At 37.2% G+C, this 24,413-nt stretch overlaps 1 protein-coding gene across 1 annotated transcript; it reads right to left on the minus strand.

Moving 5' to 3' along the window:
• Positions 1-898: 898 nt before the first annotated feature.
• On the minus strand, positions 899-22,716 carry Dazl (deleted in azoospermia like). The gene is made up of 11 exons (XM_090352989.1): positions 22,474-22,716; positions 15,157-15,303; positions 14,716-14,807; positions 13,011-13,062; positions 12,290-12,353; positions 12,067-12,206; positions 9,560-9,631; positions 8,045-8,095; positions 7,404-7,517; positions 6,081-6,179; positions 899-2,884 (listed from the first exon to the last, which is right to left on the minus strand). The coding sequence occupies exons 1-11, from the start codon at positions 22,714-22,716 to the stop codon at positions 2,831-2,833; spliced, it is 1,128 nt and encodes a 375-aa protein (XP_090209115.1). The 3' UTR covers positions 899-2,830.
• Positions 22,717-24,413: the final 1,697 nt, after the last annotated feature.

Here is a 24,413-nt window from a genome sequence, read left to right on the forward strand (position 1 = left end):
CTTCCCGCCATAAGCTCTCTTGCTCTCCTGACTCCATCTTGAGTGGTGGGAGTCTGCTCTCTCCTCATGCAATAAATCCTCTTCTCCTGAACTGTGTGGAGTTTCCTTTTGCCAGATCTTACATATACATCTTTGTATTTTAAGGATTACTAATGTTTAGAAATTATGTACTGCACACTACCATGTAATTCCTGGTGACTCTGAAGTTATTACTTTTCTGTGCCTTGTAGAATTGCGGTGTTACATGTATTTTCTGGCCATCAGTCAGTTTATGGAAGCTTACTAACTGATGGAACATAGTACAAGAGTGTCTGGTAGTGAGAATTTCTTCACGTATGGCCTCAGCTCACACAACTAACCACAACAGGAAGAGATAATAAGTAGTGATCCTTTGGGTACATCTTTAGATATGAGGCAATTGCAATATAAGGAATCTAAGTGCAATGGGAGAACTACAATACGAAAACCAAATAGATAAAAAGATCAATAGCTCCAAAGAGCACAGAAAAAAAATATGGAATATTTTGTCCCAAAATGAGAGGGACCCTTGGCCACAGGATTGAGTAGTCAAGATGTTTTCGCCAGTATTTTGACTGGGCATTTTTGTTCATGTACCACAGTGTGGCCTACTGTTCATTTCCAACTCAACATGGACTTTTTCATAAAAACGTGTATTTACAAGGTACATATGTATGTATAGGCAGACACAGGTAAATATATATTGCTTCATTTCTTATAGAAGAAAAGCATCAGAATACACCAAAATGCTTTTCTAACTCTGCTTGGTTTAGTTAACTGAGCAATAATATATTTATGCTTAATTTTGAAAATTTAAATATGATATGGACTACCCACCCCAATGCCCCACCACTTCAGAAAATATAACATTGAGATTAAAAAACTTTGAACAAAGCTTCTTTATTCATTTACATGAAGACAGTCTCAGCAATATGTAATAGAAACATATTCTAAGTTTAAAATTAATCTTCCATTTTGAAAGGTTCAGGACTTTGTCTTTTCTTTCTACCTTACTCTTCAATACTATCCTCCAACAAAATAGCAAATAAGTTTATTTCCTTACTTTTCCTTAAGGTCAAAGGTCATATTGGGATAATTAAAATTGGCTCTTCAGAATTTAGGTATCAGAATTTAGGTAAGCTGAAGATTTAATCACAGATTAAACATATGTAGGAATTTTATAATACGCCCCAAACGAACAGATACTTTTTAAAGGACAAATTTTAGGACATGTTCTAATACTGAGGTTTAAGAAAACCCTCTGAGGGAGCTCAAAAATACTCTGCTCTTCAGCTCCAGATAGAAAATTACTAATTACAGACCATAATGGGCACTGGTGATAATGACCCAAGATGGTTACACTAGGTTAGGGGCAAGTGGAGTCTCCACATTTTAGGGAAGAAAGGCCAACAAAGCTCTTTAAACTCATGTCCGTGGCAGATCAATTGATGCTGAAACAACTGTTTCCCCAGAAAAGTATTGTTCCACTAGTACCTTCTCAAGGATCAACCCTTGAACTGCTCATTCTGCTAACTTAGCCTTCTTTATACCACCAGTTCTAGGAGCAAATGTCCCAGAAGAACAGAAGCAGACACTGGGAAAACAATACTGGGGGTACAAAAGGGTTTCTGGTGCTCTAGATTGAATGTTATAATGAGTGCACAATGCCAATAAAGAAGTAAGCTAATCTAGAAAGAGATTAACTCTGAGCACATTCTTGAGAGAGGCTTATAAAACAATTTGTGTGGTTTAGAAATGCCCAAACTACCTACCATTGACTTTTCTGGACATACTTTACAAAAGGAAATATGATAGGCTAACAAACAAAAATAAAAATCTATTTACTTTTAACAACTAATATTTTTTAAGTTTTTATAAAAACAATTCCTTTCAGATACTCTGATTAACCTAGTAAGTGACATAAAAAATTTCAGCACTCTTTAATACCAATATTTTTCACAATTTAAGATACAGCCATTGAGTTCAGCATTTCAAGAAAAAAATAAAAAAGGAGAATGTTAAAATTCACTAAGAAGCCGGTATATTTAGTAAAGTTTAGTTTGTCTTGGATTCTCTAAACAAAATTAGGCCCAGAATTTTGGTTATCCTAATTACTTTCCCAATCAAATAAATAGGATATATATGTATACATGTGTGGACTCTACATAAAGGATAAAATATTTTGAACGTACCCACTGATTGGACTGTTTAGAATCTTGTCTTACTGGGTTTAGATAAGTTAGCTCAAGAGCTAACTGTATATTGAGTTCCACTGATTATAAATGCAGTTTTAAAATTCTGCTTTGTGGTAAATTTTTAGACAAATAATAAATGCAAGGCACAATATTGTAATACTGTACTATTCATAGGTACTTGTTGGAGAAGTGAAATGCTTGTATTCAGACTATCAAAATTCTGACCTCTCAAAATAAAAATGTTAAAACAATGTTTTGAAAATTAGTTTTTGCTCTTAAACTTTTAAAACGCCAATTTCAATAAAAATCCTTACAGATAAATCTTAAAAAGTTATTACTTTCAACTATTTTTCAGTTATTTGAAAATTATTTTTTACTTTCAATTATTTTCCCAACTATATATTAAACACAAAACCAACTAGTTTCTAAATAAACATCTAATCTAAGAACAGTTTGAATGTAAGATAAAACAAGACAATCTAATGCAACTTGTACAGAAAGTCTGAGTGATTTGTCAAAATTTAGAGTTAAATTTCTCTACTAGTGAAAACCTTTCAGTCTCTTCTTAATATTCAAAACCAGTAACTTTCAGTGAGACTAAAGGCTAGTAGAGAGGATCAAACAGATTTAAGCACTGCCCGGCTTCTTCTGAAGTGATGCACTCTTTTATCCTAGGAAAGACAAGAGAAATAGACATTTCATGTAACTCAATACTTCCCATTACCTCTACTAACCTACAAGATGCAAAACACAAAGAATATTTATTTTAGGTTTAAATATTATAGCAGGGGTGGGGCTTAGGTAATAGAGCTCATGCCTAGCAGCCCAAGGCTGAGTTCAATCCCTATATACTATTTTAAAAAAAGTAATCACAGTAAATATTCTAAATGAGGAAAAGAGATAGATAGTTCTGGGAAAGCATTCTTGAACTTTCAAATAATAAATGTAAGCCCAGTTTTATAATACAATTTTCTTTAATAAGTCAGAAATATCATCTGATTTGTCAAGCAATGCCTCAAAGACAGATGGTGAAAAATGTGATTACATCTATTATTTTTAAATGCACTGCATCTAGTTTTTACTAGATTAAGAATAGCATTCTACTTCAATCTGAAATTGTACAACTTTTAGGTTAGAAGAGCTAGGATTTTACTATCAAAACTCTTCCATAACACATGTGGTATTTGCCTATATAACATGTGTAATCCCCCTATATATAAATGATCTGTACTTATCCTAACACATACAATGTAAATTAGCTACTATTTAAGGAATGATGGCAAGGAAAAATGTGTGTAGTTTTCAGCATAATTACACATTTTTCGATTTGGTAATGGTTGAATTCAAGTATGATGAACCCATGGATCCAGAGGACTTGTACGTGTGAAGTTTCTCTTTCTGTGTTGCCCACAGCGATTCAGATAAAAGGAAATGGGGCCTTAAAAAGAGGAATGAGGCTTGAGGAAACCAATAATGAAGTCAAAGTGTTTTCTTCTTTACATAGTTTAGCCACGTCAATTTCTTAGGGATTAGACTCAGGTGTTAAAGAAGGGTAGCTTCTAGCAGTTACATAATGTGTCAATTGAATAACCATTTAGGTTAAAGACTAGAAAAGTGGCCTAATAGTTTTATTTCCAGAGGTCAGGTAGGGAACTAAGATTATCAATAGGCTATAATTAAGAGTAGATTCAACCAACAAAATAGTGCAAATACCTGGATACATTCAATTTCAATTAACATTAGTCAATTATATCAGATGCCAGCCAATTAAAAGATGCCAGCTTCTGCCTTTTAGCACAGGCCAGAAAGCTCTGTAGTTTAAAAGGAGGTGTTCTAATGGCAGATGAGATATTAAACTTAAATATTATATCTATTTTCAAAAACTCATCCAATTATGATATGATAAGCCGTGCAGTTCTTTCCATGTTATACTATCTATGTGGAATGGAACAACAAAGGAAGAAACAGTGTTTTTTTTTCCAGGCATTAGTTTCAAAGGCATTTACTCCTTGTTACAAAGATGCTAAAAACTTCATCCTGCCATGATACCACTCTTTTGCAGTACTGGATGTCCTTACTATACCCTTTAACAGACTTTATGCTTCATTCTAGATGAAACAAGGTGATTCTCCCTTCTTGTTTTAAGGCATAAAGTGGTGCTGACTTCTTTCTAAATATAAAATGGTGCTGCCCCATTGGACAATTTCTGACAGCTACTCAAAACTTCAATGACTCAGAACTTCAATTCCTCAGTAAACATTTTAAGTGAAATAAAAAAATGCCCATAATAAATTGTACACAAATGTTTATAGTATCACTAACAATGGCCACAAAATAAAACAACACAAATACCTATCAATTACTGAATAGCTAAGCTAAGCAAATTGTGGTGTATTTATAAATAATACACTAATGAACCTTGGAAATGTCATAAAAGGCTACATACTGTATGATTCTAATTCTATGAAATATCTAGACTAGGAAAAAGTTAAAAGAATTAGTGAACTCCTAAGGCAAAAAGGGTTGTATGAATTACAGAATTACTACTAAGTTTATTTTTAATGTCATTAAATATTCCTAATTTGACTGTAGCTACAGTCGTACAATTCTGCAACTGTTTTAAAAAGCACAGAGCCATATACTTTAAATGCTTGAGTTGTATTGTATCCAAATTATCTGTACTTTTGGAGGCGGGGGGAAGAGGGCCAGTACTGAAACTTCAACTCCAGAGCCTTCTTAACTCTAAGCTTTTTGCTCAAATCTGAAGCTCTACACCACTTGAGCCACATTTCCTCTTCCATATCAATCTATTATTGAAAAACCTATTATTTAAAAATCATCATTTAATAATACCCATTATGTAAAAAAACATAAAAATCCAGAAAGCAGAGAACATAAAACTGGAATCTTTCTAAGACAAGGTGGCTAGAAGATCTTTTTAAAATTTAAACTGCTGTAACTCCTCTATTTCATCAACTCAGAACATTTTCATTTCTACTTGTTTTAATGGTACTGGTGCTTTGCCACTTGAGCTGTGCCTCCAGAAGAGCTTTCTGCTAGTTATTTTGAAGATGCTAACTTGTTTCAAACAGCATCCTATGGATCTCAGCCTTCTGAATAGTTAGGATTATGGTTGTGACCTACTGGCAGTTGGTTGTTACTGGTTATTTTTGAAACAGGGCCTCACTTATGACTAGATATACACCTGGACCACGATTCACTTATTTCAGGCTTCCTATACTTGCTGGTATACAAGATGCATGCCAACGTGTCTAGCTCCTTTCTGTTGAGAATCTTGTGGACTTCTCTGCCTAGACTCATTAGCCTTCTATGTAGCTGGCAGGCATGTGCCAAATCGCCCAGTTAACAGCTGAGAAAAAAATCTGACATGCTATTTTTTTTGTTTGAATGAGCCTCAAAATATAATCTTCTAAATATATCTTCCAAGTAGCTAGCATTATTTAAATTGTAAGCTAGTAGCACTGAGATGGAGAGTCTTAAGAACAATTTTCCTGGACTGGTCTCAAACTGCAATCCTAATTTTTGCCTCCTGAGAGGCCAGGATTAGAGGTTTAAATCATGACACCCTGATGTTTTGTCTTCTTTAGTTGAATGTTCATATGAGTTCTGCTTTCTAAATTTTATTTTGTTATTTGGGTGAAGCTAGTATTTTCTTTCATTTGATTTCTCTTGTGAACCTTGTTAAAACTTCTTCTAAAAGTTACTTCCCTAAAGACAAATCATACACGAACCTGTAAGTAGCCTCAACTATATTTCCATTTAAAACATGATACGTGAGCCACAAAGAAAAAGATACTTTAAAGTTCACACATACACTTTCTATCCTGTATACTGTTCTTTTCATACCTTGAAGTAGTCATCCTGAGTAACGAGAGAGTTTCTCAGTCTGTTCTCTGGATTAAACAGACAAGACACCACTGTCTGTATGCTTCGATCCACAGATTTCTGAAACACAGATGTTTATGGTAAAAAATACTCCTTTTACTGTTTATTTTTAAAAGTTTAGTGAACATTTGCCACATACTTCATTCTTATGGAATTCATAATTCTAACTATATTTAACTTACTACTTAAGTTTTCCTCAAATTAAAAATTGTTTTAGAACAACTTTACCACTTGGGCAATACCCAAAGCCCATTCCATTTTAGTTTATTTTTCAGGAAAAATATGGTTATTAAAACCTCATCTCAACAAATAAGGTAGGTGTAGTGATGTGCACCAGCAATCCAAACTATGGTAGAATCAGTAGGTAGGAGGAATACAGAGCTCTACCACTTAAGCAATATCCAAAATCCATGTTACTTTATACTGTTTTTCAGATAGGGTCTTGCTTTTAGCTTGTGGTCATCCTCTTACCTATGGCTTTCCATCTAGCTATGATGACAAGTATCACCATGCCCAGCTTATTTTGTTGAAATGGGTTGTTTTTTTTGCGTGGACTGGCCTTGAACTAAAATCCTCCCAGTCTTTGCACCCTGAGTAGCTAAGGCCCAAGTCACCTGACTCAAACACTTTTGAGAACTAGTTACATATAATACTATGGAGAGAATCACCAAGTAAATTACTATATAGCTAAGCAAGTATTTAAACTGTCAAAGGCATGCATAGATAGATAGATAGATAGATAACTCATACAAATTATATTACCTTTCAAAGATAAAATTCTTAAGAGAAACCGGGCCATTGTATCTGCCAGGTTTCATTTAAGTAGTTTTTATTAAAAACTAAAAACAATCAATAGAAAGGGATGCTGGGTACCAATGGTTCATACTTAGAATCCTATTCAATGGCGGAGGATCCTGGTTTGAAGCCAGCCAGAGAAAACAAGTCAAAACTTGACTCCAATTAAATGCCAGACTGGGGCTGTGGCTCAAGCAGCAGGCTTTTGAGCAAGATCGCCAAGAAAGCAAGTACACAAGGACCTGAGACCTGAATTCAAACCGAGCATTAGCATAAAAAATACCCCAAACATGTACATACTACAAGTTTGAGAGTAACTTTTTAGCCTTTATAGTATTTGTGGAGAATTTCAATTCTTAAGCTCTCTGTCTAGCTATGGCTTTCATCTTAACATCTAAGCAAGTATACCTACATCTTAAGAAGCCATTATTAACACTTAGAAAGTAAATCTACTATCTAAATATCAGTAAATGAAAATGGGAATTTTGCCTTTTGTGGGCCATTTCCAGGGGATGGGGTAGCTTCATGAACTGAACATTCATTTGCCAAAACTTCAGTTCCTGGATCAACTTCATTACAGTGGTAGTTAACAGCTGTATAAGCCTACATTTAAAATAAAAGTATAATTAATATACATGGATATATTCCTAAGCAATCTATTCCTTAAAATGCAGTGATGATATTTGAAGTTTTAATGTAGTCTGTAACCACAGCTGTATAAGCCTACATTTAAAATAAAAGTATAATTAAGATACATGGATATATTCCTAAGCAATCTATTCCTTAAAATGTAGTGATGATATTTGAAGTTTTAATGTAGTCTGTAACCATTATTTCAGAAACTTTTGTTTTTTACTGAATAGCAGAAATCAGTCCTTAATTTTCTGCTAAGTGTTAACATAATCACAATTATTAAAAGATAACCACAATCGTAAGAAATTAAACAAAACCCTATTTCTGTAATATGTAGTAAGGGAGTACCCGAGAATTGTAACTCATAACATAGTCACCAAGTACCCAATCCTAATGAAACACAGAAGCATTTTAAAATTTTTACACCATGTACAAATGATAAAAGACCAAACAAAAAAACAAGGAAAAACTTTTAATTTACAAATATTAAAATTTACCGGAGGTATAACATAACTCCTTTGTTCCCCAGTAGGCCATTGTGGTTGTATCTTCAAAAAAATAGAAATTATTCAAAATTATATATTTTTACCAAGATAGGTTATAAAATAATACTAAATTACTTGGCATGGCTATTTCTTTAATTTGTGGTGATAATAAAACAAAAAAGGTACTTAATATTTCTAATACTTGAGAAGTCTTATTTACTTTTACATATAAACCTCACTTGTTAAGTAGAAGCTGACAGGAAAACTTAAAAATAGTTGTACTTTGAAATTATTACCACAGATAAGGTCGTAGGCTACTTAATATGGTCATATCTATGGAAAAAATTCACAGAGCCATTACTTTGTAGGATCTAGCAAAGTAAACACTATCAGCTGCATGCTGCTGCCTCACATATATAACCCTAGCAATCCAGGAGGCTAAGATCTGAGGATTGTGGCTGGAAGTCAGCCCTAGCAGGAAATTCTGAAAGACTCTTATCTCTAATTCACCATCTAGGTGGCTCAAAGCTGTAGAATGTTACCCTTAAGCAAAACAGCTCCTAAGGACAGTTCTTAGATCCTGAGTTCAATCCCTAAAACCAGCACTACACTAAACAACAGCCATCTATCAAACACAACTATTAAGCTGTGCTCTAACAAACTGGGTAACAAAGAAAAGCTTTTAGTAGTATTGGGGATTGAACTCAAGATCTCAGGCTTGTTAGGTGCTCTACGCTTGAACCATGCCTCCAGCCCTCTTTGCCCTGAGATAGGGTGTCAATTTATTCCAGAGCAGCATGGGCTGTGATCCTCCTAATTTGTGGTTCCCCCATGTTGCTGGTGCTGACACGCATCATACTTAGCCACTGGTAGGTTAACAGCAATATACAATTGAGCCCAGCCATTGGTTGAGATGGGAGTTTCAAGAACTTCTATGCTTGGGTTGGCTTCAAACCTCCATTTCTGCCTCTCAAGTAACTTATATTACAAGCTTGAGCCATTACCCCTGGGATTTGGATCATCTCATTTCAACCTATCCTTGTAGAAAGGTTTTTAAAAACCAAACTGGGTATTTCAGCTGATAACAATGGAAGAGTACTTGTTGAAATAAAAAAGGTAACAGATCTTAGAAAAAAATTCTAGAGAGCCCATTTTCCTGGTCAAAATATCATTTCAGGGGCTGGGAGCATAGACTAGTGGTAGAGTACTTGTCTAGCACACATGAAGCCCTAAGTTTGATTATTCTGTACCACATACTCAGAAAATGCCAGAAGTGGTGCTGTGGCTCCAAGTGCAGAGCACTAGCCTTGAGCAAAAAGGGTCCAAGGACAGTGCTCAGGCCCTGAGTTCAAGCCCCAGAACTGGCAAATATAAATATATATATATATATATAATTTCTTACATGCAATTCTATACTAATTCTATTTCTCCTTTCCTTTTAGGTATACTAGTTTAAACATCCACTATTTGGGAAATTTATAGAACTAAAGACAACAATAATATTCCAAAGTTGTTGTTTTAAATTACCTGGTAGTTATAAACAGGCAGTTGATATCCAGTGATGACTTGAACTGGCGAACTTGGGTAAGGAGGATATGCCTAAAATGAAGTTTACAGAAATTATAGAGTAAGATAAATATTTAAAAAGTTGTTTAACTGTGTATGTGTGTGTTGGTTCTGGGAGTTGTCCCTGACCTTTTTGCTCATGGCTAGCATTCAAACACTTGAGCCACAGCTCCACTATGGCTTACTGGTAGTTAATTACAGTTAAGAGTCTTACCAACTTTCCTGCCTGGGCTGGCTTCAAAAAGAGATCAGATTTTAGCCTCCTACAAGTGTGAGACACAGGCACATCATTCCTGAACTTCTTTTGTTCCAGGCTAGTGCTCTACCACTTGAGCCAGAGCTCTATTTCCAATATTTTTGTGTGTGGGTGTGTGGGGGGATAGTATATTGGCGATAAAGAGTCTCACTGACTGTTCTCTCTGGGTTGACACTGAACTGTATCCTCAGATTTCACCTGATGACAGGCTTGAACCATTGCTCCTGGCTGTTTAAACTTTTTAAATATTTTTTATTGTAATTAATAAAAGGGTTACATGATATTTGCCAGATAGAAGGTGCATTAATTCACATACATTGATACCCTTTCACATGTCTTGGTCCCCATTACCTCCCTGCCCCGTCTTGGTTTTCCCCCCTTCCCTATCCAATTTCAAATAACCAAATATAAATATATCAAATATATCAGATAACAAAGTGAGATACTGTAACATGAGATAACCAAGGGATGGCAAAAGAGATGAGAGATAACATAGTACATTAAGGACAATAATCATTCATTATATGGCTTTTGTTTCAATATCCTGGAGGTCCTTTCAATTAGCTTCATACTATATGGCCTTATGTATCAAGGTTTTGCTCTATTGCAGATCTCTACTAGTAGAGCCCATGGTTTCTACTGATTATGACAAATGAGGGAAACCATTGAGCCTAAGTTCCTTTGAGTCTGGCTTACTTCACTTAATATGATTTTTTCTAAGTCTTTCCATTTCCTTACAAATGGGGCAATGTTGGTTTTTCTGACAGCAGCATAGAATTCCACTGTGTACAAATACCATATCTTGTTGATCCACTCATCAACTGAGGGACATCTAGGTTGGTTCCATACCTTTGCTATGGTGAATAATGCTGCAATGAACATTGTTGTGCTAGTGGATTTAGTATGCCCTAGTTTCTGGATGGTTGGGTAAATGCCAAGTAGTGGAATTGCTGGGTCATAGGGGAGCTCTATGTTTAGCCTTTTGAGGCACTGCCATACTGCTTTCCATAGTGGTTGAACAAGTTTGCACTCCCACCAACAGTGTAGTAGTGATCCCTCCTGGCCACATCCCCTCCAGCATCTGTTGTTATTAGTTTTCCTGATCCTGGCCATTCTAACTGGAGTGAGGTGGGATCTTAGCGTTGTTTTGATTTGCATTTCTTTTATGACCAGAGATGTTGAGCATTTCTTCATGTGTCTATAGACCATTTTTGTTTCTTCTTCAGAGAAGACTCTAAGTCTTTGGCCCATTTTTTAATGGGATGGTTGTTACTTTGGAGATTAGTTTTGGAGTGATTCAATTTTTTGTTTAAATTTTTTAAATATTTTAAATTATATTTTTCCAGTGTAACAAAAACAAAAAAAATTACACAGTACAGTATCCCAAATAAATGACTAGCTTCATGAATAAAGAAACCATTATCTCTATCAAATGTTAGTTTTTGAAGTGGGAAGGAGGGGTAAAGGTCAAGCTAAGTAATTGATTTGAGAAGTCTATATTATCTTATTAGTATATTTATCCTCATACTGGCAATAAGGCAGGAAAGATGTCCATTTACATATAATAAATCTGTTTTTTTTTATAAAAATACTTTCAGATAGTTTTGTATTTCTTAACAGTACCAGTGGGAAATCTGCAGTACTAAAGTCTTTATGGCTTCTTTTCTATATCTGATGTCTAGAGAGTAAGGCTAGTATAATCTAAAATTGACAAGGGACAGACTGATGTCTCACACTACAATATTACTGATTAAAAGCATGTAAGTAGTGGCAAACATGAAAATAATCAGTAATGATTTACAAGGAGGACTTCTAGAAAAATAAGATACACTTTATACTTCAGGCAAATAGGAAATGTAGTAAGACAGATTCTACAACTCTGTTTCTTTTCTGGTAAAGAAAATGTCTTTGGAACTGAAGAAAGTAAAATGAACAAACAAAATAAATATTACTTATCATCAATAAACAACAGTAAGTACACTAAATTGCACTTTGAATAATAATCATGCCCAAATTAAATGCCAGAACTGAAACTCAAGTTCCAGTTTATAGCACAAAGACTGAGATATTTGTAACATAAGTATAATAGATTTCTCATTACTCAAAATATTCAAATAGGTATTGTATTATTAATGATTAGAAAAACAGTGGGTATCACTTCAGAGGATGTAAGATGATAATGAAAGAGAATAGCAATGTAGGCAATTCTCACCTGAACATACTGAGTTATAGGATTCATCATAGTTGGAGGTGGCATGTAAGTTTCTGTGTTTGGGTTACTCCAAACACTCTGAAACTGTGGTGGAGGAGGAGGATTAAAAATCAGAGGACGTGGCTGCACATGATAAGCACCTTAAAAAAAAAAAAAAAGAAAATTCAGTTCTGTGGAATATTAAACCTGTTTTATTTAGCAAGGCATCTTATATTTTACTCACATAAATTTTGTTTCCTGATTGCAGGGCCTAGTTTCAGCTTTTTACCATGGAAATTTATCTGTGACTAAAAACAAAGCAACATTGAAATTACAATATTTAAGTCTTTAGGTAAATATTGTTGGGTAAATAGATCCTAAGTTTTCTAAAGTTCTTATTACTAAAGAAGATCAACAATAAGTATACATAAAATTCAAAGCCATGACATTACCTTTGTCCTTATCATACTAGTCAAGTGTCAAGAAGTGTCAAGTGGAATTCAAGTCTTTTTTTTAAATGCATATCTCAGTTTATTGAAGAGAAGACCTAATTGGATTTTTTAAATTTTTTTTTTTTGCCAGTCCTGAGCTCTGGGCCTGAGCACTGTACTTGGACTTTCTCAAGGCTAGAGCTCTACCACTTGAGCCTCAGCACCACTTCTGGCTTTTTTTTTCTATGTATGTGGTACCAAGGATTTGAACCCGGGTCTTCATGCATGCTAGGCAAGCACTCTACCACTAGGCCAAACTCCCAGCCCCCAAGTCAAGTCTTTTATCTGGCTTCTACCTTTTCTGTCTCTACAGCTAGATACCCTCCCCCCCCCCCAAAACAGGTTGAAACTAGTTAGAAAACCTAAGTTCTAGTTTCATAAGGAAAAAGTTTATCTTTCTATATAAGGCTAAATATATAGGACTTAAATAATACTGTATTAGTAATAGAAGTTTTCCTTAACATTGTTACTTACTTCTATTATCTTCTGCACATCCACGTCATTATAAAATGACACAAAGCCATAGCTAGAAAAGCAAATAAAATGTAAAATCACTACACTGTGACTTACTTCTAGTATCTTAGAAAATAATCGAAGTGTATAAGAAAGAGAAAGGAGAGTGAGTAAGGGGTGAGATTAATTACAACATACTTTAAATTTGTATTGAAAAATACTCCCTCTGTGTAACTAATGTAAACTAGTAAAAAAATGATATGAGCTAGGTGCCAGTGGCTCATGCCTATAATCCTAGCTACTCAGGAGGTTGACATATGAAGATAACAGTTCAAAGCCAGCCAGGGCAGGATAGTACATAAAACTTTTTTCAGTTTATGCATCTTTAAAAATTATTATTATAAAGATGATATAATGATGGGTTATAGTTACATAAATTAGGTACTGTAATTTCTTTTTGAATAGTGTCACATCGGCCCTTATTTTTCCACAGTCTTCCTCTCAGCCCCTCATAATGTCTAGAGTATTAACTGCTGAATTAATTCGCCCTTTGTCCCATCATTTGTGCTTTCCCTTCCCAAATCAGATAAACCAGTTTATTTCTATACCTTTGTCTTGTATATACATTTATATTTTATTGTAAAGATGATGTATAGAGGGGTTGCAGTTTCATAAGTTGGGTGATGAATACATAATTTTGTTAACAATGTCACCATTTCCCCCCAGTTTTCCTCCTCCTGACCCTTTCCCCAAGTTGTATAGTTCATTTCAACAGTATCTACTGAGTATCACTGCTAAATTACTAGTTAACCCTTTGTCCCACCCTTTCTGGGCTTCCCCTTACCTTCCTCAAATCAGATAAAACTTATTACAAAAGGTACAGAAATCAAAAATAGTGATGTAAGGGGGAAAACGGGAAAAAAAATCCACAAAAAAATGATCTTACTTTTTTTTTTTTTTTTGCCAGTCCTGGGCTTAAGCTCAGGGCCTCAGCATTGTCCTTGGATTTTTCTCAAGGCTAGAGCTCTACCACTTGAACCGCAGCATCACTTCCGGCTTTTTCTAAGTATATGGTATCAAGGAATCAAACCTGGGTCTTCGTGCATGCTAGGCAAGCACTCTACCACTAGGCCAAACCCCCCAGCCCACTATCTTACTTTTTATTTTACAAAGACTCTTACTCCCAGTAACCTATCAAAGAAGCCAGAAATGGAACTGTGGCTCAAGTGGTAGAGCACCAGCCTTGAGCAAAAGCTCAAGGGACAGAGACCAGGCTGAGTTCAAGCCCCAGATGTGGCATGTATATGACATATACACAAAGTGAAAATGGTAAATATATTGTGTGATCATGTAAGACAGAGATCCTTGTGAATATTACTTGTGAATATTCCTGTTTCTTATTCTTAACCTGATCTATGTCAGAATGTGCTAATATTAGGGTAGCATGGACCCTTAATGAACAATTTGTGTCTAAGACCCTGAATTTAACTTAATATCTAAGGCAAGATAACTAAAACTTAAGGTATTGTGAAAACAATTCTTTATTAAAACCCTTAAAGGTACATGTGTGAGAAAAATAGAAAATACTGAAAACATTTAAAAGGCAAGAAAATAAAAGAGCTGAAAAACTTCTACCTTTTGTTTGAAATAAATGAAGAAACCAACTGATCTTTCACAGTGAGTTTTTCAGTCTTTTCTGATACTTTAGAAAGTATGTTTTACTCACCCTTTGGACACACCAGTTCGATCAGTGATTATCTTCACTTCTTTTACTGAACCATATCTAGCAAAGAAACTTCTAATTTCAGTTTCATCCATCTATGGAAAAGAATTAAATATTAACAGTAAAAATTAAACCTTCAAAAAATTCAGTTATATGACAAAAGAATGGATGATATGGAAGTTATACCCCCAAACCACCTGTAGTTTGTTATTAAAGATTTTTAGTGCCTATGTGTTAAACACAATCCCAAACTGAAAAACCTAAACCCCATTATCCTTAACTTAAAAAAATTATTTAATTTTTTAATTAATTTAATTTTTCTCTTGAGCTCCTCCTGAGCTCAAGTGATTCTCTTGCTATAGCCTACCAAGGGGCTGAGAGTGTTGGTGCATGCCATTGCACCTAATTTCATGTTAAAATGTAAGTGAAATATGAATACAATACCCTAACATCAATTCCACCAACAAAAACGGTGTTTGGCATGATTTTGCCTTCTGGTAAAACATAGCCTTGGCTGGTGGTAGCTGACGAGGACTGGGTGCTGGCCTCTCTAGAGATGGTTGAGTTTGTAGTCTCAGAATTTGCAGCAGACTGTAATTAGGAAAGAAGATATCATAACCAGACACACAGAAAAAATGCAATGTGAAATATAATTTTTGTATTTAAGGTATAAAATATTTTTTGTAAATTTCATGATAAATTAGTCACCAATACAGCTTAGCTCAGTCTCAGTCTAAAGCAATTAGGCACTTTTTTTTGGCCAGTCGTAGGGCTTGAACTCAAGGTCTGAGCATTGTCCTTGGGCTTTTATCCAGGTGAGAGCTCTACCACTTGAGCCACAGCACCACTTCCAGCTTTGTGTATGTATGTAGCTAGGAAGCACTCTACCACTAGGCCAAACTCCCGGCCCTAAAGGCAAAATTTTTAATGATATAATACTTTCTTAAACCAGCTGTTACTCATCAACTTGTACAATCCTGTGGAATAATACTGACTATAGTTTATGAAAATACTACATGAATTGGTTGCAAATCTTTAATTTGAAAAGCTGAAATTATGAAAATCGCTCTGCATTAATTTTCAATTTACTGAGTACATTAAGTGTATTTTTTAAAAATAAAAAGCTAAGAAAAATTTATCAGTCTTCACTTCTTTTGGCTTCTTTTATCAACATTAACATGAATTTTACACCTTTAGTATTGTTAGTACTCTTGCCTTACTTTAGAAATGGACTAGGAAAACCTTACTTGCTTACACATCACAAGTTCTTCATAAAAAGCGGGATATATATATATATATATATATATATATTTGCCAGTCCTGGGCCTTGAACTCAGGGCATGTGCACTGTCCTTGGGTTTTCTCAAGGCTACAGCTCTATCACTTGAACCACAGCACCATTTCTGGCTTTTTTCTATGTATGTGGTACCGAGGAATCAAGCCCAGGTCTTCATGCATGCTAGGCAAGCACTCTTACCACTAGGCTAAACTCTCACATCTCTTTTGCTGTCCTTTGGTTATCTCATAGTGTTATAGTATTTTACCTTGTTATCTGATATATATATGCTTCTTTGCTTATTTGAAATAGGACAGGGAAGGGAGAAAACAAGATGAGGGGCGGGGGTGGGGGGAGGGAAATGGGGACTAAGACATGAGAAAGGGTAGCAATGTTTGTGAAGTAATGCACCTTCTATCTGGTGAATATAATGTAACCCTTCTAATAATTACAATAAAAATATATGAAGAGGGTTATAGTCCTCCTTCCTGAAGTTACAGTGTTCAGTACATGTTCTGTAATAACTTTTCTTCTTGAGTAACCCCAAAACATTTCTATCAACAGTTCAAATTTTCAATAATTTGATATGAACAATACCGTATTTAAAAATAAAGAAAATGATATCTATAACTATTTTTATTCTGATTTGAACTGGTTTTAGTCTTCACACCCAAGACTCTAAAGTTAATAGCAATTTCTTCTAAAGCATAATTTATTGGTAATATATATGTTGGAGAGAGAATATGGCATAGTGAAACTCACTGGTTTAGTCAGGTCTTACGATTCATGTCCCTTACTAGGTTATAAGCCAGTCATTTGCCTGTTATCTCTGGGCAAATTGAGAATGAAATGAGGTAACCTTTGTGATTTCACTTTATGAAGTATGAAGTAGCATGCTAATGTAAGTGTCCTGTTATATAAATTTACTTTTAACGGATTTTTTCTTTTTCAAATTTAATACTTATTTTGTACATAGTTTAATTAAAATTTTAAGAAACAGCCTTATGACACACCATTTGCTTCCTTAATTGATTGTAAGTGGTAAATAAAGCTGCAAGAGAACAAAAAAAAACTATTAAATAGTCTTAAGGAGAAAAAAGACCAAAGACAAAACCTATGTATGTAAAAAAAAAAGATTACCAGAGCAATTTTATAAATGAAAACAAAATTGTCAAGTCACTAAAGTGGAGGGGTGTTTTTGCTCTTCTTTATTCATTGTGGCTTACAGTTAATATCCTGTTTTGATTTTCCTATTTCTGTATTCCTTTCTTTAATTATGATACTGTGGGTATTTAATAAAAAATCAAATTTTTCCTTCTTATAAATTTTTTGTAAATGTGACTACACTAAAAACTGTTTTGAAGTACTGAAATGTGACTATCCCTATAGATAATCGATCAATCTTTCCTCAATTACTTCATTCAAAAATCCAGAACACAAAAAGCTGGCTGTGGTGATACATGCCTATAATACCAAATACTCAGAGGTAGAAATACAAGAATCAGTGGCTTAGTCTGGCTGGGACAAAAGTTTGAAAACAAATTAAATGTCAATAGATTGGTACTTGGCTCAAGTGGTTAGAATGTCTGGCAAGCAAGAGTAGTTCAATAACTATTAACACTCCTTTCTCAACACAAACCAAACCAGCAGTTCTAACTTCCTTATCTCATCAATTTTCCATTTATAGGTAAGTTTCGGATACAATTTTATTTAATAAATTTTTATTATTTGTGTATACACCAAAATGCACAAATGTTTTCTAGAGGTATAACATCCAACTAGAAAAATCATGCCATATTATAGGAAGTTATCACTAGGCACTGACTTTCAATGAGGAAATATTTTGTGTCACACAGGCACTTAGAATGTCTGTATAAATTTCTGTTTGTTTAGAATGAGATATATTCATAGCCCTTGGTAGGTAAAAGGCCAGGAATATCACTAAATAATGCAAAGGCTCAGAGCAAAGGACAGCCCCTCGTCCCAAAAATAAGAATTAGGAGTGTAGCTGAAAAATCCTAGTGTTACCAGAATTGAAGAGGAAAAGTATTAGTGAAAAATACTGTTCTTCGGTGCATAAGTCTTTAAGGACTCTCAATTTCTTTGCTTAAGAATAAATGGTTAGAAGAGATTTCTGTTGTCATAATTTTTGTATTCTATTTTCTTAAAAACAGAAATCTGAGAAAATGTAATGGAAGAAGATATTATATACTATAGAAATTCTAACTTTGGATTCAGTCTTTCCAATCAGTTGCCTGCTTAAGTGAGACGGTAAATGTAAAACTGATCCATTCTAATAATGTAATATAACACCTTAAGGCAGGCATCAACATGTTTTAGCCCTTATTCACCAGGTGGCGCTCAAAGCTAACGAAGTGAGCAAAGTGCTCCAATTTTTAAGAAGACATCAACAGTAGGAATTTTTAAACTACCATGTCTATTTTCCAAGCAATTAAATGTATATAAAAATGCTCACAAATGATAATAATCTACTTTAGTACTGTGAAACTATGTTCAAAACCACTCTGCAATTGAATTTATTTGTATTTGGTTATTTGAAATTTGATAGGGAAGGGGGGAAAACCAAGACGGGGGGGGGGGGGGGGGGGGGTAATGGGTACCAAGACATGTGAAAGGGTATCAATGTATGTGAATTAATGCACCTTTTATCTGGCAAATATCATGTAACCCTTTTATTAATTACAATAAAAATATTTTAAAAAAAGAAAGAAAAAAAAACCACTCTGCAAATGAATGCTCAGGATAGGCATTTTTTCTTTTGGGTGCCTGTTTGGGGGTTTGAACTCAGGGCCTGGGCACTGTTTCTGAGCTTTTGTGCTCAAGTTTAGTGCTCTAGCAATTGAGCCACAGCTCCACTTCTGGCTTTCTAATGGTTAACTGGAGATAAGAGTCTCATGGACTTTCCTTCCTGGATTGGCTTTGAACCATGATCCTCAGAACTCAGCCTCCTTAGTAGCTAGGATTACAAACATTAGCAGCCAGGGGCCAGCTGGCCAGTTCTAGGCTGATCTATAACTCCTGTGCTCCAGTGATCTTCATCTTGCCTCAGCCTCCTAAATATTTCGGATTACAGGTGTACACCACTGTGCCTAGCTAGAAAGGGTAATGCTAGCCACTGATATCATACTAAAAAGAATCTGCATTGAACATAACATGAAATTATTTTTATTATATTTTCAGATGGATTGGTAGATTTTGCAACAAGGAATGTTAGGACAAAAAAAATAAAAAGTGGGCTGGGAACATAGCCTAGTGGTAGCATGCATGAAGCCCTGGGTCAATTCCTCGGTATCACAGAAAAAGCCAAAAGTGGAGCTGTGACTTAAGTGGCAGAGTGCTAGCCCTGAACAAAACAGTGTCCAAGGGCGATGGCCAAAAAAAAAAAAAAAGTATGCTTGGAAGCCATTATATACAAATTCTCATTATAGTGAAACTAGAGGTCTAAGTATAAATGGCCAGAAAAAGCCTGTAATTTGTAGCCATCAAAATTAATCCAAAGCAATAGGAAAAAAAGTATATCTAAAGAAAGACTAAAATTAAAGAAATAGAAAGCAAGAATTAAAATTTTAAAAGTAAGTCAAAGAACAAACTCGGTTTAGGGATATCCAAATAATAAACAGTAATCCTAGCAAAGTTAAAAAGCAAGGGAAAAAAGCATATTAAACATGAAAAAAAGGAGTGACTACAGATAAGAACACTATGTTTAAACATTGGAAATATTTTTGGTAATCTGGAAAGAATTAATTTAATTTCTAGATAAAAGTAAATGTCCATAAAAACGCACCCCCAACCCAATCCTAGGGCTTGAATTTTTGGCTTGGACACTATCCCTTAGCTTTTTTTGTGCTCAAGGTTTGCACTCTCTTATTTAAGCCATAGCTCCACTTCCAGCTTTTTGCTGGTTAATTGGAATCTTACAGACTGCCTGAGCTGGCTTCGAACTTTTTATATCTCAGTCTCCAGAGTAGCCAAGATTAAAAGTGTGAGCCACCTGCACTCAGCTATAAAAGCATTCCTAAGATTAGAACACTCAGATGGTGGCTCATGCCTTATAATCCTAGCTACTCAGGAGGCTGAGAGACTCTAATCTCCAATTAACCACACAAGGTCGTAGAGAGCTAGCCTTGAAGGGACAGTGCCAAGGCCCAGAGTTCAAGTCCCACAACCTATCCCCCCAAAAGATTAGAATGCTCACAGTCTGGATCAGTTTTCACTAGTTTTAAGTAGTAAAAAACAGGTGACCAGGAATATACACATGACCAAAAAGTAACACCAAAGATAGGAGAGGTATAGGAAAAAATAGTCGATGGTTTTCCTTAAAAAGACTTTAAGAGTGGGAATGTGGTTAAAGTGATCCATGTATTTTCCCCTAGCAAGCATAATGCTCTTAACTCAAACCCCCTTACTGCTTAAAAAAAAAAAAAGATTGTGATCATCTAAATAACAAAGACTCAAAACGGCACAAACCGTTACCCATTTTCAGAGATACAAAATCCTAGCAATATATTAAAACATAAATATAGTTTGTTCTTAGGTAATCTGAACTTCATCATTGAGAAAGCATTTGAAAAAATACAACTTTGTTTTCCAATTAAAAAAAAAGACCTACAGGGACATAATTTTTTGAATTTCCTATTAGGTGAAATACACTCCAGTTGTTGACAATTTCAAATATTTTACTACCTCTCATTAGAAAGGGTTTGGAGAAAACATTTATATATAGCCATATACATGATGTAACCCAAACAGCTTGGAAAACTTAAAATGTTACAAGGTTAAACGTTCAACAGCACTTTCACACAGCAATTTTACTCAATTTATCTGAAGGATTAGCATATTTACAAATGAATATCTATTGTAGCATTGTTTTGATATAGAAAATTATTGACCATAAGGAAATTTGGTAAGATAAGTTATGGTACACTATTGTGAAAAAAGCATTTTATACCATGGAACCACTTAAAAAATACTCATCTAGAAATAACAGGACGTGTGTACATATTCACCGCACCCTCATGAGATAACTGAGATTAAGGTATATGTTTTCTTAAAGAGTACTTTCCAAATGAGAAATATGATCTTATCAGAAAAAAACAATTACTATTTCCTCATTTTGCCTCTAATAACGAAGAGGGGAAAAATCCATAACTCATAACTTGAATTAAAAATACTACACAATTACATTATGTTTAAGTAATTTTAATCCTTTAATGTCTTTATCATAAATTATATAATTCACTTCATTTAATGCCTCTATCATCATGTAAATTAGAATACAAATTTCCTTCCTTTACTGCTGGAATGGAAATGATTAGAAAATGCACAATGTGATGTCTTTGGTCAAGTTTGGACTTCGTCAGTTTTACTTTTACGTCAGGGCCTCTCAATGAGGCGGGGGGGGGGGGGGGGGGCTGGCCTTGAATCTGTGATCTTCCTTCTCTCACGGCTAGGCTTCTAGATCGCGGCAGCCTCAAAGAAAACTACCTACAGGGGGACAAGGCTCAGGACGAGAGCGCCTTACATGGGGGCAGGAGCCGGAGTTCAAGCCCCAGTACTGCCCAAACGCAAATTTGTCAATAAAAAGTACACACGAAAAGCACATTAGGCTAAAAAAAAAAATAGTTCGTGATTTAACGGAAGGTTAAAGATAAAAACGGGAACACTTCTCAGGGGTAACTCCTGGAGACACTATCCACTCCCAGCAATGGCGCCGGGCTGGACGCCGCCGCAGGAGGGTGCCAACCTGCAGGGTCTTTCCCTAGATTCAGGCCTACTTCGAAGCCAGGGCTTTCGGCCATGCCTGTTCCCACCCGGCCACACCCAAGCACCCGCGGCAGAAAGCTTTCCTCAACTGCTTCCCCGCCCCTCCAAGCGCACCCCGCCCCAAGATGCCGGACAGCGGCCGGCTCCGAAGACCAGAGGCTTCACGTGAGCGGAGGCCGCCGAGGCTCCGCCTAGGCAGTGCGTAGTGGGAGTGGCTACGTAAACCGTGGCCGCCGCCTGGGCTGAAACTCGCCCACGACGACGCTGACGCAGCCCCGCCCAGCGGGCGCACCGGAAGGCGGGAAAGCGTGAAGGTGGGGGTGGCTGCAGCACTGACGCCGCCGACGTGGTGCACGTGGTGCGCAGAGGGCCAGGGCCTCTCCCCCAGGGCCGCTCGCACACCCCCTCCCCCCAGGGCTTCTGCCACTTCCACACCCCTCCCCCACTCTCCTCACAGCGCCTGGTAGGCCGCGATGTTGCTGCCATGCTGCCGCAAGGCCGCATGACCCATACCCTGCAGGCCGTGGGCCTCTATAGGCCCGCACCCCAGAACTGGAAAGCTGGGGAGACCTCCCCACACCGCTTTCATACCTTTTCCCCACCCTTTCCGTGCTAAACACTCCCAAGGCCTACCACTTTCGCCCACCCCAGAGGAGGAGGACAGCGGGCCTCCGTCACGCTAGGCCTCCCCCTCAACTCACCATGATGGCGGCAGGCGGCAGGTGTCGCCTACGTGGACGAGGCTCGATGGGGAGCGGCAGCCGGGGAGAGCCGTAAGGTCCACTGGTGCGGCCGCCCGGCCTCCAGTGGGTTGGAGGTAGAAGGCGAGCCGAAGGCCGGTGGTGAGGCAGAGAGCCCGGAGGTGAGCGGCTAGGCTGGGGGCACCGACGCACTGAGGCGTGGGCCGCGCGCTCCTCGGGAGGAGGCTCCGCGGTGCCGCGCATCCCTGTGTCTCAGCCAATGGGTGTCAGCGCCCCGACCTCCCCCTCCCCACCCACGGGCGGGGCCGGGCCAGGGGGCGGCGCCTGGGGAGCGGGTGCGCGCGGATGGGGGTGGGGGGGAGACCCGGCGCCATAGTGGGCGCTACCCTGGGGCTCCCGCACGGGCCTCTGAGAAGAGGCACACGGCGCTTCCCCAGCGCTTTTGAACACCTCACTGAAGGAAGCATGTGCCCTGACATACGTGGTAAAAGGTTTGCTGTTGGAAAACAAAACAAAAAAAGAAAATTAACGTAGCCCGCAGCTTCAAAATGGCGTCGGCCTAGAGCAGGGTTAGCTCCATTGCCCGGCCCCAAATGATGGCAATAGCTACAGGAGTAGCCAACAGGAACGCATTTATGGAAAACAGGGAGGGAGTCCTCCTCAGACCCGGCACCTGGAGGCATTTCCATCCCTCTTTGAGGTCGATGGGGTTGGATGGAAGGGAAGGCCGGGCGCGCTTGCCTGGTTGAGCTTCCGGGACCTTCTTTATTCGTATTATGTTTTTTTTTTCCTTCGAGAAGCGGTCTTTGAACGCTTTACGATAAATATCAGGTGCCCTAGCGACTGCATGAGTATATTTCCCTCATGGAGTTTAATATGTAACGGAGGGGTTATTTTCCAAGATTTTTTCCGAAAGATGCTAGACCGTCATAGAAATTCTAGAACATTCTCAAGGGCAGGAAATAGTCTACGGTGAAAGCAAGCTATGTCGCAGCTGGGTGTCATCACGACTTTGGGAACACCTTATGTCCACGGGGGAAACGCTCTGATTTTATGTTTATTTTTTGTTCTCGTCTTGGGGCTTAAACTCAAGATGAGGGGCACCATCCCTTTTTGATCTAGACTAGCGCTCCACCCCTTGAGCCTCAATTCTGGCTTTACCTGTTAGTTCATTGGAGATTGGAGTCTAATGGACTTTCCTGACCGGGTTAGTTTAAAAAATGTCATCCACAAGCCGGGCACGCTGGCTCACGCCTGTAATTCTAGCTACTCAGGAGGCTGAGATCTGAGGATCAATGTTCAAAGCCAGCCCGGGCATAAAAGAACCTGAGACTCTTATCTCCAATTAACCTCTAGAAAACGGAAAGTGGGGCTTGGTTCAAGGGTAGGGCTGTAACCTTGAGCTAAAGAGCTCAGGAACCACATCCAGGCCGAGTTCAAGCCCCATGACCCACCAAAAAAAGAAAAATAATGTCATTCACAGATCTCAGCCTCTTGAGTAGGTGGGGTAGCAGGCCTGAACCACTGGCATCTGTCTTGGGTCTGATTTTTTAAAAAATCTTAAAACTTCCTTTCATACTGATAAAACACATTAGAATTTTCCTTTCAAGCTTACAAAATGATAGACCTTTGTTAATGAAGCTTATTAATAACATTTATTAATGCTGGCTAAAATGGCTTATTTTTAATAGAATTTTGTAGCTAACCCTATAATAAAGGGACATCCAAGGTGAGAAAAATGAAAATAAGCTGAAAAATCACAATAGTGATAAAGTAAGTTTTCTCTGGCCCTGGGGTTGGGGGTTGGGTTTCAGGGTACTTTCCCCAGGAATTTTCTGGCTTCAGCACTGAACAAAACACCTACTACACAAATAGGATGCCTGGTTATAGGTGTATGAAGAGCAGTCGGTAAGGAATTGTGGCAGAGTGGTAGGTGGAAC

This window comes from Megascapheus bottae, chromosome 2 (assembly GCF_031878675.1).
Source record: "Megascapheus bottae isolate mThoBot1 chromosome 2, mThoBot2.hap1, whole genome shotgun sequence".
Classification (NCBI taxonomy): Eukaryota; Metazoa; Chordata; class Mammalia; order Rodentia; family Geomyidae; genus Megascapheus; species Megascapheus bottae.